The sequence below is a fragment of the Anguilla rostrata genome, chromosome 11 (assembly GCF_018555375.3).
Source record: "Anguilla rostrata isolate EN2019 chromosome 11, ASM1855537v3, whole genome shotgun sequence".
Classification (NCBI taxonomy): domain Eukaryota; kingdom Metazoa; phylum Chordata; class Actinopteri; order Anguilliformes; family Anguillidae; genus Anguilla; species Anguilla rostrata.
Window position 1 is genome coordinate 32,841,562 of NC_057943.1, and position 16,222 is coordinate 32,857,783.

General features: G+C 47.0%; 1 protein-coding gene across 4 annotated transcripts in view; it reads left to right on the top strand.

The window, feature by feature from the left end:
- dlgap4a (discs, large (Drosophila) homolog-associated protein 4a) overlaps positions 1-16,222 on the top strand; it is a 197,964-nt gene that overhangs the window by 170,287 nt on the left and 11,455 nt on the right. For all 4 annotated transcript variants that reach the window (XM_064299451.1, XM_064299453.1, XM_064299452.1 and 1 more), the window contains 2 exons: positions 19-181; positions 3,098-3,341. In XM_064299451.1, the coding sequence (XP_064155521.1) occupies positions 19-181; positions 3,098-3,341 (407 nt within the window). The remainder of the gene's footprint in view (positions 1-18; positions 182-3,097; positions 3,342-16,222) is intronic.

A 16,222-nucleotide genomic window follows, 5' to 3' on the forward strand; every position in this document is an offset into this window, starting at 1 on the left:
CTTTCCCCCTCCCCTCAGTTGCCTCCCTTCCCTGAGCGAGCTCTCCACCAATCGCAGCCTGGATAACCTGGACGGCCTGGACTGCATGGACGGGCCGGCCGCCTCTCCCTTCCAGCCCTGGGACGACATGGACTTCAGCCAGGGCTTCGGCACGCTGGGCAGGAGCAGCCTCGCGGGCCAGGTCAGTCCCCTCCCACCCTGCGCCTCGCGGTCCCTTCTGACCCCACCCGCCCCCCCTCCCAATTACCGTTTCTCTGAGAGTCTTTCCTGAGGACCCCTAACCCCCTCAACCAATCAGGACTGAGAACACTAAAAGCAGAGGCCCTCACAGGTCCTAGCGCCGGATGTACGGGGCTAACGTTAATGCTAATGCTAAGGGTAATGTTAGCTAACCTTCATCGACTTAAGAAACCTTATTTTGTCTGCTTCCCATAAACATTTTGTCATGGTGCTAACGGTCACAGAGAGAATAACGTATCGAGGGCAGCCTCGACCCCTTATGCACTCGTGTCAGAGGCTAACTACCACAGTGCAGTGCAGTCATCCTTTCTTCCATTCATCTTAGCCAACCCAGGTGAGGTTAGATTTTATTTCACTGACTTTTTTGTCTGGCTGTTTCGAATGAGAGCAATACCCCTGCAACAAATTTTAGGTACTCCTCACTTTTCATTTTCCCTTTTAGCTCACTCACCTGCTAAGGGCTGTGGCACTGGAAAGGTACAATTAATCCACACTGCGAAGTGCTTTCCTCTCCACCTCTCTCTGTCTGTGTCGCCATGGAAATCACCAGGTTAGGGTCCATGCAGAGTCTTCACTCGGACTAATGGCTTTGAAAGGAGATCCGGAGATCTGTATCTACGGGGGTGGGAGTTATCCCAACATGATTTGCCCAGCGAAAGCTTGAACTTATTAAAACGCAGCGTGTTTTTCTCGTGAGCACCCAGTGTGCTAATAGTCTGCTCTTCGGGGCCCTGTAAATGAATGCATGTTTATTTTTTTCATAAATCACCTTGGGGAGAAAAGTAAACTTTGACGCAGTGTGAATAATTCATAGATGATACCGGCAGTCATCTCTTTCCGGAGGCAGACAGCATTATCAGTATTCATAAGATGAGAGTCAATATGGGGTCACGAACGTAAATAGTAGCCTACTCTTCAGCAGGAACAGAGAGATGTTTGCCCTGGAAGCAAGCAATTTAGAGAGAAAATGACTATATATATATATATATATATATATATATATATACTGTGCAGTCCATTAGTATTTGAACAGTGACACAATTTTTGTTGTTTTGGCTCGGTACTCCAGCACATTGGATTTGGAATGAAACAACAACAATGAGGTGGAGACTGTCAGCTTTAATGTAAGGGTGCATCCATATCCTGATCCGTGTAGGAATTTCAGTTCCTTTTATACATAGACTCAAAGTAATTGAACAAATTAACAAATTATACAAAGTAATTGAACAAATTAACATAATCTTTAAATTCTTGGTTGCAAATTCTTTGCATTCAATGACTGCCTAGACATCACCAGACACTGGTTTCTTCCCTGGTGATACTCTGCCAGGCCTGTACTGCAGCCGTCTTCAGTTCCTGTTTGTTTTGGGGGGTTTTTTCATTCAGTGTTGTCTTCTGCAAGTGAAACGCATTTTCAGTTGGATTCAGGTCATGTGATTGACTTGACTTGTTAGCGTCTATAAAAGCCCTGCATATCCTCAGTAAATATGGTCCTTGGTGTATTATTATTTTGCACGTACTATAAGTATATTTCAGAAATACTTGACAGCTGCAAGAGGCAGACAGGGTAAGTCAATCGTTCCCTCTCCGTGTCACATTTCGGCTGTGTTTGCTTGAGGCAGGTTAGAAGGGGGGTGGGGGTGCATGTTCTGGAAGCCATTCCCCACAGGAGAGTGGTGCCCATGCCTTTGCAAATGCTAGCTTCTTAAACCTGGACAGGTACATACTAGCTCAAGCTTTCAAAGCCCTCCAACATTCTGATTTCACCCCCCAACCCCCCTGAGGACTTGTAGAGGGTCAACCCCCCCGCCCCCCCTGCATGGCTGTTTTTGGGCCATGGATGCCCCCAAAGAATTCAGCTGTTTGTCCCTTTGTCTTCCCAGTTTCCCCTCCCCTTTCCCTGTCCCCCGTCCCCCAGCTGTCCCCTCTCTATGATTTGTTGTCACTGATGGAATCGGCACTTGTGTGCAAACATCACATTGACAGCACAGCAAACTGAGAAAGCACAGCGTCCACAAACAAATCCTGTGAACCTTCCCCTGTGAACTTTGACCTGTGAACCATGACTTGTGCTCAGAGCCAGACGGAAAGAGGGGGCTCCTACAGAGGTTGGCTGTTTAGTTCGTTTGTTTTTTTTTGTCCTCCCCCTGACTGCTGGCGAGCTCCAACCAGCTGAGCGTGTTCCAGAAACCTCTCTAAAGTTCACATGATTGCCTCCAGCTTTGTCTTAATTTAGTCTGGCGGCTTTTGAGTTCGCTGCTTCTGCTCTCCGTCAGTGGCGGTTGCTTACGGACAGGCGCCAGCGGAACCGAGCCTGTCTGATGAAAAATTCATATTCCAACTGGCGGCCCGCTCCTTGACAGGTTCAATCTGAGGACGCAGAGCTGGGAGACGCACCAGAATTGAGCACATTAGCGTAGCAGCGAGTGCAGATTTTCATCTAACTGCCTCAATCTCCCGTTGCCCTTATTTTTCTGTGAGCCAATTACGGTCACCCGTTCTCAATGCGGCCGCAGGCCTAGGACTGAACATTGATCTTGGAAAGACTCTAAATTTGCCACCAGGTCCACCAGGACCCTAATTACAGTTTTAGCCCTTTGGGACTTATTTTGCCTTAGACCGCTCCCACCTGCTGCTAACAGGAGGAGCCAACCTCATAATAGACAGGGCTGGCCCCGCCCCCCGGGTCCTTTAATAATGGCCCATCCCAGAATGCCTCAAGAGCCCAGCTTGGCCATGGGAAGTCCCAACAGGAGGGCTGCCAGCACCCGCCCCAGGGCCTGCGACCAGGCCCCCCTCCCCTCCCCATCCCCTGCCCCCCCAACCCCCCTGGCTCAACCTGCGCGTGTCCTTCCAGATGCAGGAGCTGTCGGCGTACAGCGAGTCGGCGTACCGCCGGTCCGGCTGCGGGCCGGCGCCCATGCCGGTGCTGCCGCCGCTGGAGCCGCTGGACCTGCCGCTGGCCACCTGCTTCCGCTCGCGGAGCCAGAGCTACGTGAGGGCGATCCAGGCCGGCTGCTCCCAGGACGAGGACACCGCCTCGGCCGACTCGGACACCCCGCCCCCCACCACCACCGTGCGCACCTACAGCTCCAGCACCAGTGAGTTTTCGTATTCGTTTTTATTTCAAATCCAATGTGCTGGACTATAGGCCGAAGAAATTCTGTTGCTGTCCCAATACTTTTTAATTTAATTGTATATAAATTTGATCATACATTTTATTTATATAGCACCTTTCAAGCATGGAGCATAAAGTTATTTCCAAAGCAGATAAAAATAAGCACATGCATTGTTTATATTGTTTGGAATTGAGATAACCATAATATACTGTATATTGAGTATTCATGCCTAAATCTTATTTATGTATTGCTTTAAAATACCAATAATAATAATAATTTCCTGGGTATTTTTGGCCCAGTCTAACATTTTCACAGGAGCTCAGAAGTAAACAGAACATAGGTGCTAAAGAGACCCAGCTGTGGAGGTGTAATGAGGATATAAAATGGGCTTGTGGGTGGCTGCAAGGAGGGACATGTTCCTCCTTTTCTATGGGTGGAGGTGCACAGGCTGTGGCATCCCCTGTGTGTCTCTGAACACTCATTGGGGGCCCTGGGTCTCCTGGCCACAGTCGGGGGCCAAATTGGGGCCCTCTGGACATTGGCCTTCCACCCTCTTCGCTTTCCTACCCTCGACACTAGGAGGTGATAACCTGCCCGTGGGGAAAGGGGCAATCGCACACCAATAGGGTTTGGTTCTCAGAGAGAGTACGGTGCCGCAGGTTCCAGCTGGTGTTTGGTTCTCAGAGAGAGTACGATCCAGCTGGTGTTTGGTTCTCAGAGAGAGTACGATCCAGCTGGTGTTTGGGTCTCAGAGAGACCACGATCCAGCTGGTGTTTGGATCTCAGAGAGACCACGATCCAGCTGGTGTTTGGGTCTCAGAGAGAGTACGGTGCCGCAGGTTCCAGATGGTGTTTGGTTCTCAGAGAGCGTACGATCCAGCTGGTGTTTGGTTCTGAGAGAGAGTACGATCCAGCTGGTGTTTGGTTCTGAGAGAGTACGATCCAGCTGGTGTTTGGTTCTCAGAGAGAGTATGATCCAGCTGGTGTTTGGTTCTGAGAGAGTACGATCCAGCTGGTGTTTGGTTCTCAGAGAGAGTACGATCCAGCTGGTGTTTGGTTCTGAGAGAGAGTACGATCCAGCTGGTGTTTGGTTCTCAGAGAGAGTACGATCCAGCTGGTGTTTGGGTCTCAGAGAGGGTACGATCCAGCTGGTGTTTGGTCCTCAGAGAGAGTACGGTGCCGTGGGTTCCACCTGGTGTTTGGATCTCAGGGAGAATACGTTTGCCACAGGTTCTAGCTGGTGTCTGAACAGCAGCAAAAACTGAGTGTACAATGGCCTGACTCTGCCTAATGTGGCCTGACAGGTTCCCACTGACACAGCTAGTTCCATTTTTCCCCTGTGACACCCACACACTCATGTGCACATACACACACACACACACACACACACACAGCACTGACCTACATTCTGACAGCAGAGACAACTGTTGGAGCGCAGTGGAGCGGGGAATGGTGGCGGCAGGGTGGGGTGGGAGTGGTGGGGGTTCTCTTACATCTTTAGCTCGTCAGCTTGAGCAGAAGTGCTGAAAATCGGAGCCAAGAGCCTCGTGTCTGACAGCCATCCCTGCCAAATTAACACGCTGGATCTGACGGGCTCGGCGGCTGGCTGGAGGGGAGGGATTTGATTAATCGCCGCGCCGCTACTCTGCGGAGAGGGTTCACATGAACCCCGCTGACTCAGTTACACGCCGAACCTTTCCGTCTGTGAAACTGGCAGAGCTGCAGCGATTAGTGAGTTTACCGTTACCCCACGAATCCTTCAGATTGGCCTTTTTTGCGTACTAAAGTAGAACAAATTGGACTTTTACTTGTTTTTATTGAAAACGGAATTCTTCGACCTCAGTTTTGTGGTCAACACTCGTATTTCACTGTAAAAGAGAGCGCAGCCATAAATCTAACCGACGCCAGGAGATCTAGTTAAATCCTTCCCATGGAACTCATTGTGGCTTCTCATTTTGCTTTGAAAAACAAACAGTGAATGACATGATGGAGTTTGAAAAGGGCTGTCCAGCTACATTTTTAACCTGATTATTCATTATTTTAAGCAAAGGCACGTTGTTGGTAATTGGGAAGTCCTCCTTGGGATAATGGGAACGACAAATATTAACTGTTGGGGTTATTGCAATATTACAGTGTTTGTGGGCCTCCACAAATGAAACCTATTTCTCGTGGGTCTCTTCATTTTTCTGAAAAGATAAAACAGTGTTGGTTTTTCTGCATCCAGAGAAGGCGCAGTGCTTAGGCATTTCGAACTTAGTGCGTCCGCACAAAAGTACCCAATGCATCATTTGCATATAACAGTTAGAGAGGATTTAACTGGTCTTATCATTTCAGCGATGTACATTGTAACACCCAACAACTGAAACCCTGCCATGGGGGAAAGCAAGCCGATTTCAACACAGGCTATTCTATGTTGTTGTTGGGTTTTTTTGTAAGAATCATTTAAAAATATTCCTGGGCCATATGTGAATGCAAAAAAATATGAAAACAACACATCAACAAATAATTCACAGATGTCAGTTTCCTGGACCATTAAGTTAAAATTCACTAGTCGCCCTTCAGATGAACATTCTCAAAGTTCCCTTGGAACCATGGAGTCAATGTGGTCTATTGTTGAGCCCGAGATTCTCGATTGTGAGTCACCACCCTTCTAACCAATGAGAAGGCTGTTGAGACTGCCATTGGCAGAGGTGAAAAGGCCAGCGGGTGGGTTTTAAAAGGCATGTGCCTAGCAAGCGTGCTTGAATACTGCTTTTAACGCACAGACACAATCCAAGGCCAAGAGGACAGAGCCTGCCGGAGGGTTTCTCTCTATAGAGTCAGTGGTGCCGGTGGTAATGGGGCATGCTTTGATTCACTTAAGAGCACTTTGTGAAAATATGCCTTTAGAATAAACTGGAAATAGCAGACAGTCATGTGGGCGGATTGAGATTATTCATCTTCCTATGGTTCTGCTTTTTGGTTTTCCCTTAAAAATAATGATTTATTAATAAATGAATTGGATCTGTTTTGTTATTTAATGGAGCATTTAATCAAAACAGTGCTTGTTTCCAAATTATATTTGAATATGAAAACAGTAACTAGAAAAATAACCTATTCAATTAAAAGAATAAAATCAATGGGCAGTTAATTTGGATACTACTTAAATTGGTTTGCATGTGGTCTGTTTCCATAGTAACCGAAGGTGGAGTTGTCTACAGGACAAATGCAAATTTGAGAAATGGGGAAAAATAATGTTCTCAAGCAGAGCTTAGAAAAATCAATAGCGGGATTTCCAGTTTGTGTGAAATATAACAATATGAGAGTGTGAGTCATGGGGGAAAAAACTGGAATGAATGCAAAAATAACGAGTCTCATTTTTGCTGAAGAGAAGATTTTAATTCTCAGTACAGTTACTATAGCTCTTTCCTTCCTTCCTGTCTTCTTTACCTCGTTCACTAGGTAAATTTAATGGCCTGCATGTGAGTCTTAATTTGCCCTATCCATCAATGCACATGGCAGCACCGGAGCTAATGAATGTCTCTAACTGATCGCAATGACCCTTTCCTAGGCATATAATTCATGAGTCATTTTTATTTATTTAATTTACAAATATTTTGACATTCTTAATCCTATTATTTTCAGATTTTATGGGAGTCGTTTTATATGTATGATTGTTGTTCTTTCAGTAGAGATGCTACAACATGTAATAATCATAATAGTTATGATTTATTGTGATTGCTATTATGATTATTATTGATGTGTTGATTCTTGTTGTTATTTTGTTGCCTTGACGCCGTCGTAATTGTTGTGATTATTAATTTCCTTCTGTGTATACACGACGCCACATTCAGTTAGGCCTCTTGCTTTGTTACAATGAACCGTTATGAACGCTACTAGCCTCTGCTTGCGTTATCTCGAACGTGACACACCCCCCGCCTGCGTTCATGACAGAAAAAAACATGCTACGAGCTGTGTAAACCAATCAAATTTTGATTTGGGGCGAGCAGGCGCAAACGTGGTTGTAGTCGTATGATGGTGAAACAAAGACCAATGAAGATGATCTTAGTCTATTATCGTCCACGAACAAATAAACCGCGGGGGGATTAGGGGGGTGATTGTTTTTGTGATGCATATTTGTAGGGCTAAAACCCTAAGAATGTAGCGGAAATTCAATTGGTACATTAACGAGATTGAAGGCACCATGTGTCCAATGATGTTAGAATGAGGGCGGGTTTTGAAAAAATATTCTCCAATCATGTTTACCGAGGGTGTTTCCAAATTGCTTCTTTCTTTCCGCGACGTGGATTGTTGAGCTGGAGAGATTGTGCGGTCACGGGGACCCAGGCAGCAATTCTACATCAATTACGAAGACATAACCAAAAATTTAAAAAATGTTCTTTAAAAAATTAGGAAAAAACTGATAATTGCCCGTCAAACGGAAAAGCAGTGGGAGGAATGTGTTAGAACTGGAATTCGGATATTGAAGTTACAGACGCTTCCATCGATCAAGAAACCAGAAAGAAAATGATGGGTTGTTGGTGAGTAAATATCATCAAACATTGCTGTTATTTACGTAGCTGGTTAGACGTAGTTAACCCAACTGATGATGCTACATGTAATTAAACGTGCTGGAAATTAATAGTTGCTATAGCTGCAGAATTGGCACTCATGAAGCTTGACTATCCATTCCGTGTGTTAGCTGGCTAGTGTCCTAGCTACTGTAAACTATTTACGCTGTAAACGTTAGTTAAAACTCAATGGAATTTTGGCATCACTTGTTAGCTAAGTAGCTAAGTCCGATGACTAGCTTGTTTGTTTGCTATACCTTGACTAGCCGAATGTATAACTGTCCATACACGACACGAACAAATACACAGCGAGCTAAATACAGTATTTATCGCGCGTTTAGTTCCACTTATATGCTGTGAGCAAGGCAGCACGATGCTTGCAATCATAGGTAATGCTAACATATTAAGGTTACTTGATCATTTTGGTGTTGTATTCTGAAAAAACCGGGTAGTCTAACGTTCATTTATCTCCTTGGCTACACCGATTAAATGTTGGACTGACAAGCAGCTGGCGATTGCCGTGTTGTTTTTCTTATTTGGCAACCCTTGTATGTGGCGAAAAAGTTTATTCTGATGACCAGATAAGGTAACTGCTGTCTAAATCATCCGCATGTGTCATTTCATTTGGGAGGCCAGCGCATCCAGCTCTGATTGCATAGTTCTTCCCCCAGTGGCATTAGACGGAAACGTGGTTACCCACGGCAGTTACAGCGAAGGCAAGGGCTTATCTCAAAAAAGAGAGAAAGTTTTTGCTTAGTTTTGGCAGGCTTTCTGTTTTACCCCTTAGTATATTATTTAGTCGTTTCTTAGTCACAGACACAACGTTTTGTATGTTTTTTGTACGTTCACTATTGTTTTTTTTTTGTCCAAGGCTTATACGATGCTGTGACCCTTAAATGAGCGAACACGTGTTGTTAGTCGAGCCATAAGCCCGTACACTGCAAGATATCACAGCCGATTTGGGCGTCCCAAACACATGTTCAAGATCGGAGGAAAAACGGCATGTCGCGAACCTACACTCATTCCTAACATACCGCGATGCGACAGAACGAAAGACTGGGAGACGCTAAAAAAAAAATATAATAATAATAATAATAATAATAGAAAACAACTTTCCATTGCTTTGTCCTCACTGGTTGCATGCGACACCTAACATACAGTGCGATGTGGTTCAGTTCTGGCTCATCGCTCGCTTTGTCTTAGTGGTGTGGCATCTTTTTGAACAAATCATTTTAGGGAAAGAATGGATTCGTTCCTTTGGTTCAGCTCTCAGTAAGATGCAAACTTGCCATTCGCTGAAGCTACAGCTACTCCTGTTTAACAGTTTTCACCATTGGGCTCTGTAGTAGCCACTAGCCAATGACGGCATTGATCCGTTTGAGCATAACAAAGGTTTGCTGTTGGAATTCACCTACAAAGGGCAGGTGATGACTTATTTCTGAGCAGTTTTTCAGAATGAGCCTGCGCGACTGAGTTGGGTACTCTTTAGCCACCTAGAGTTCAGTCGTGCACAGATCTTTTTCTTGTTTGCGAAGTTGGAACCAATCCCTGGATAACTCTCGTTCCCCTTCACTAGGAACTGGAGTCAGTGAATGAGAGCGAGAACGAGGGCCTTAAGTCAGAACTAGTCACTGCATGACTCTCATTCTTGGGACTCTGAACAAGATCAGTGAAGGAACCGGTGAACGAATCCATGAATGAATGAGTCACCTACAACTCTCTTTGTAGTTGTGAGAGTCCATTTTGGCCACGTTAAGCCCAACCATCGATGTGCCAGATTTCTTTTAAATGTGTTTTTCTGTGCATAGCCAATAGACTAAAGGTGCTGACAAAAACTGCTGTCTGTTGCTCTTCATCCATGGCGACCCTCTCCTCTTCTAGTTGGCAGGCGACGCGTGCAAAAGTCTGTGCCTTGTGTGTGCACAGTTGACAGGGGCAAGACTGCAATCATGGTCAGTAAATGTGAGGTCCTCCCGTGATGTTAAGACTTAAAACGATGTGTAGTATAAACTGACAGTTTCCTGGACTGAGAGACAAGATATGTTAGCAGAAAGGGGAAATATACCCACTGCATATTTAATAGGCCTCTCTGTTTTTGTTTATTGTTCCGCATTTGTTGTCAGTTTCGATGTCAGTCCCGTCCTCGAGGGAGAGAGGTGTTTGTGGGAAAGCTCCACTGGGGCAAGATGTCCGATTCGGGTGCGAGGGTACCAGCAGCGCTTCTAATGGAGTTTGAGAAGCTTCCTTTGGACTCAGGGAGCAGAACACATTTAAATGCCATTTGCGATACCTTTTCACACATGCGATACCGACACACTGTTTGTAGCAATGTCGATTCAACTTGTTTGCATTCAGAAATTTCTCCTCTGTATGCGGTTTTCCACTGGTGGTGTCGGGTGCGACATTCCAGCCAGGTATTCAAATGTGATGATGCAGACACGGGAAAGAGCAAGCATCTAAAATCCAAAACCTGTCTTTAAAATTAGGGTTTATATTAAATATTACAGTGTCAGGCGACATTGTTGTCTTCTTTCTTCAAAATATTCTACTGCTGGATTATCTTCTAAAAAAAAAAAAAGCACTCAGTGTGCTCCTGATAATAGCTTTCTTACCAATGGAACTCTGGTATTTGGAGTGTGACAACACACTTTTGTGACCACCAGTCACCACAATTGTCGCCAAATCTACCAAAATTAAAAAATGACTGATAGCCACTTTAACTGCTTTAGACAACTGTAACTGCTAATTCCATTGCAACAGAAGGCAGATCAGAAGAATATATCATTCTGATTGTGTTGTGTTGTTAAAAAATTGCAGAACATCATGGCTCCTGTCAATTCATGGTGTCAGAAACATTGATTGGCAAGAACCTTGATGATTGGTGGCAGCCCATTGTTAATTTGTACAAGTGTTGTGTCTCAGTTTGTTTAGCCTGTTCTGCTAATTGACTGCAGTCAGTTTAACTTTGCTAACTGGAGCCTATTAAGTGCAATCAATGACTCACTGATTTAAAGCAATCATTTTGTTTGATGGTGGAGATAAAAAAAAATGATTGGCTCAAACAAGTCAATGACTAACAGCTGGTTCTTGCTTCACCAATTTTAAGGTTAAAAAAACCTTGCTGTCCCATGGCTGGCATTGAGTCCTTTGTTGAAGTGACAGTAGGCATGCGATTTGACTGATGCAATGTGATTTGATCTGGCAGGCCTCTGGTTAGAGGTTCCAGATGCCTGGGAAACACATTGTATTGTGGGTGTTGAAGTCTGTTAAAGAGATTCTCTGTGGTTGCCCAAGTTTCAGCTGTACTCAAGGGATTCAGAAAGACATTGTTGTATTGGCCTTATCCCTTTAAGTGAGTGTGTGTGCATATTGGAGAAATTAAAAAATGTAAGCAGGATATAAAAAAACATTTATGAATCTGTTTTACTTCAATTCTTTTTTAGTCATACACATATGTGGTTTGTGGTGCTGGGGTTGGGTTTTCAGAGCAAACATGTGGGTTGGATCGCCACTGATTCTGTTCCACCTGGCACCGTATTACAGTAGAATGTGCTTGTTTCTTGTCAAAATGGGATTTTCGACACTTAGCGATTCAACAATTCCTGATCTTAAATTTATGATTGGTGAATCCAGCAGATAGGTGAATCCAGTGCAGATACTCACATTAACCTATCCCAGAGTGCTTTTCTGCCTGTTGACTGCCATGAGAACTGAAAGCTTGATGGTGGATCCGGGCGCTAGGCTATCTTTAGCCTCCGGAGTGCTTTATAGGCTAGTTTTTATTCTCTCTTTTCGTTCTCAGCTTTGATGGCCTCCTGCTCGGAGGCTGGTTTAATGCATCTGGTTTCATTGGCTGGATCGATAATCCACTGGCTTCCTGTCAGGGCCAAGCAGCCAATACCGGGCTTCGTTTCTGAAGCGGGCTTCCTGGTACTGTTGAGAGATGTTGCTCTGTTGCGTTAGTGCAGCTGGCTCCAGTACAGGTCTCTCAGCCACATTTCAATGGTCCAATGGTACCAATACAGCCAAAATACAAGTAAATCTTTTTTCCCAGAAGAACATGTAGCACAATAGGCGTATTCTTTGTTTAGTGTCTCCCCATGCGCTGGTTTAAGTTATTGTATCATTTGGACTGTTTTTTTCATATTTTGTGGACCAGTCAGGGACAGTTTGCGTCTTTGCATGACACTAGGGAGGGCGGTGTCTCACACGCTTAGTAATGCTGCCAGACTGTCAATCACACTGTGCCCGGACCCAGCCTGGACTTCATGACCTTGTCAAGGTCCCGCCTTTTTTCTAGTCTCAGTGTAAGTCACTCTGGGTCCGAGCGTCTGCTAAGTGGCAGTAACGTGATGCAAAGCTGACTTGCGGTGCGGAGAACTCGGTCAGCGTCTCACGGCTCACCGACGCGAAGACGCCGGAGGCGACTGGTCAGCGCGGGATGCGTGGATCCGACGCGAAGCCGTCGCCGCGTGACGGACCCGCTCTGTGACCGCGTTAGCGCGGCTCTCCCCCCGGTGAGAAACCCGACCCGGTTCGCCCGTCCTGACGCCTCGGAGCGGAGCCTGAGCCGAGGCTAGAGCGCGTTTCTCAGAAGACGGTGATTCACGCGCCTTCTGGGGATTACCGCGGGTGAGCTTTCGCGGGGTGAGAGCTCTGAGTCACAGAGAAGATGCGCTCCTGCCTTTCGCCGGGTTTCGCAGACAGGATGCAGCGGCGCCATTCATTTCACGGAGGGTGGCGCTTGCGGTCTGTGCCAAGCGGTCGCCGTGCCCGAAATTACACGGATATTTTCGCGCCGCAAATCGAGCCGCTTTGAATCGGCGGGTCTTTTTTAAAAATCTCCGCCAAGCCCGGGAGGAAACGGCGCTCTCTCGTTGCCCGTGGGTAGCGCGTGGCGGCGGGGTGCGTTTAAATCCAGAGCGTTGGCGGCTGGCTGGCACGCGGTGAAGAGAAGGGGAGAGGAAAAGCGGGGCCTTTCATGGGACCACATCTGTAACGCTGCATCCATTTAGCAGCCGCTGCTTCACACCACCCACATGAAGCGCGGCCCAAAGCCAGAAATCACTGCATAGTCGGGCGCCCTCCCAGTGACGCGGCTGCTTCTCCCTCCCCGCTGTTGTGCGCTGCATGGCTTCCTAGACGTCCTCTTTGTATCGGTCGGTAAGGCGAACGGAAACGGAACAAAAAACATATTGCCTTCTGCTGCTTGTGCTTAGAAGAGGTTTGTTTGGCCGTTGCTGTAGCAACGCTGAGCCGCTCGCCAACAGAGCACTGCTGAAGTGGGTCTTGGTGGGTCTGGTGTCAGTGTTGTACACACACATATCACGCACTGTGACATCATAAAGGTGCAATTCCATATACTGCTCACTGTGACATCATAAAGGTAGAATTCCATATAGGCTAGTGCTCACTGTGACATCATAAAGGTTCACTTCCAAATACTATTCCCTGTGATATCATAAAAGTGCAGTTCCCTATAGCCAACTGCTCAGTGTGACATCATAGGGGTTCACTTCCAAATACCATTTATTATGACATCATAAAGGTTCACTTCTCTTGCACATGTAAAAATTGGGAGAGAAATGCAGGGGAAATAGGTGCCGGGGGGGAATAATCCCACCATGGTTGTTCCCAATTTTAGGCAGGGCCCGTTTATTTCCAGTGCCGTCCTGGAAAGCACATGGTAGGAACTGTCTCCATATCTCTACTGCTGGCTCTTCTCCTGAACCGGGCACTCCCGTTTTATGAGTGTCGCTCAGATCGTTCGCCACCTGCCCAAACAAATACCTTCTGGCCACCTGCGTCAAGTCACGCCCTCGCGCCAGGCCAAAAAACACGCCAGCAGTTTGGCACATAAATCTGAACACGCTCTCGCCCGCTAAACACAGACCGCGGTGTTCACTTAGAGAGGGAGGTTACAAAGGAAATTACTTTTAGAATAATTTCTTTCAGGCCAGAGTTTTGCATTTGCGTTGTAGAGTAGGAAGACACCCAGTTTAGGAGATTTTTGCCCCCTTAATATTCTGCAGTCTGTGCTCTGAATTTCCATTCAGCATTATTAGCAGTTGTGGGCAGTTATAAGGCCTGCATAGACTGCGTGGGTGTTTACGCTGTAGACACAATGGGCTAAGGGAGGCGTCCAGGCGAGCTGACTCCAGTCAGTACGCAGCTGTGTAAATGGCTGCTTTTTGCGGTGCAGCGCTGAAGTGGTGCGGGACAGAGGGGTTTTTTACAGGAAGTCGATGCCGCCTTCCTGCTGGAGGAGCGCTGGACGCGCGACCCGCTTCCGCCGCGGTCAGACGTCGAGAGGCGCGCTCGTCCCGCGAACGTCTCCCGCGAAAGAGGCGCTCCTCGTCTCGCTGGCGTACTCCGCTCAAATTTTACAAATTGCCTTCGGGACAATCCGTCAGTTTTATTCATTAATTTAATTTCTTTTTGCCATATGAAGCTGCTGTTTACCTACAATAGGCTGAAGCCTGAAGCTCCTTCCTCGTGCGTCTTACAGAGTGTAATAGGCTCTCGAGTTCGGGGTCCTTCCTGGAGCCTCATCGTTATTTATTTTGATGAGGCCCGTTTCTGTTTACGGGTCGGGGCGCACTGCGAAGGAGCGGTGGGCTGACTTCCCTCTTTCCGGAGACAGAACCGCAGGACAACCGGGAGAGGCTCGCTGAGCGCAGGACCGAGCGGTTCACCAGCGGTTGCGTTGTGTGTAGTCGTGCTTGTTTACTCCCGTTCGCATGGGTTACACTCCCAGAACACGCAGGTCCTTTCTCCTTTCGAACAGCTCCGATTCTTCACGGAAGGGAGTGATTTGGAACTTCACAGACTCCGATAGCCTGTGAAAGTCCCTTGATTTGTTGTAACGGGTTTTTTGTGTTGGGGGAGGGGGGCGTGTTTAGGTTTTGCCAATTAGGCTTTGCCAATTGACTCAGCTCAGTGAGTTATGCTCATTTGGCTGGAGCCACGCAAAATGACTGGCCATGACCCGGGAGGGGGTTTTTGGGGGGGGGGGGTAGCGTGGTGGTTTAAGAGAAACATGCTGTAAAGCCCTGTAGCACATTAAAGAGCGATTTGTGGAAATGTATGCAAAGCTAGGCTCGTAAATCATGACTAATTAGGCTCTCTGTATTACTGAGCGCTCTCAGTACAGACCCGACTGTCTGTATTACTGTGCTGCACTGTGTGCTCAGTACAGACCCGACTGTCTGTATTACTGTGCTGCACTGTGTGCTCAGTACAGACCCGACTGTCTGTATTACTGTGCTGCACTGTGTGCTCAGTACAGACTGGCTGCTGTAAATACAGTGTGAATTGCAGGTTGGAGAGCGGCAGCCAGTGGATTGGTGGCTGTACTGATTGAAACCTTTAAAGTTTTATGAACGGGTGTGCCTTCAATTTTGGAAAAAATTATTGGAAAAAAATGTAGTCATTGCAGAAAGGGGATGAAACGTAATGCAGTGATGTCATCTCATGGGTTGAACCATGCACACACACACACACTCACACACAGACACACACACACACCCATACATGCGCGCACACACACTCACACACACACACACATACGTAAACTCGCACACTGACACACACACACACACACATATGTAAACTCGCACACACACACACTCAGACGCTGTGAATGAAGCGGATGACACACTGCGTGGGCAGGCGGTGAGTCACTCGCACGTGGGAGCAGTCCTAATTGACGCACGGCATTGCTGCTCGGTAAGATCAGCTTTTCTGCAGCCATTCATGAGATTTATTCAAAGAAACGCTGTCCCGTCCTTCTGCCCCGTCCCTCCGCCGCTTCTCCTAACCCTGCTTTTAACCCGTGTGCCCTGAGTAGCCTGAGTAGCGGGACTCTCCCCGCTACCGCGTAGCACACAGCACTGCAACTGCGGTATCAACGCTAAGCTAGCTAGTTTCAGCCCGGGCCCTCCTGCTGCTCTGAGCTCAGCTATGCTAAGCCCGTTAGCCGCAGCCCGTTAGCCGCTCTCTCACCAGCAGCCAGTTCACCAGCTCCTCCAGCAGTCAGCCCCTGTGAGACAGTACACCATCTTCTGCCTGTATCACACAGCAGCTTTACTCCTCTGGCGAACGCAGCACGTTACAGTCCCTTTTTTCCACTGTAACCTCTCGCTGGTTCTCAGCCAGGGAGACACGTTTTAGGTCCCCACCAATGGAAAGAGTTAAGAATCGGTCATCTGCCTCATCAGCTCTGTGCGGGGAAGGAGTACTCTGTTTATTGTATTAGCACATGGTGTGCCTTGCTTTTAACGTTCCCTGGTCAGATGGTCAGTTCCTGCTAAG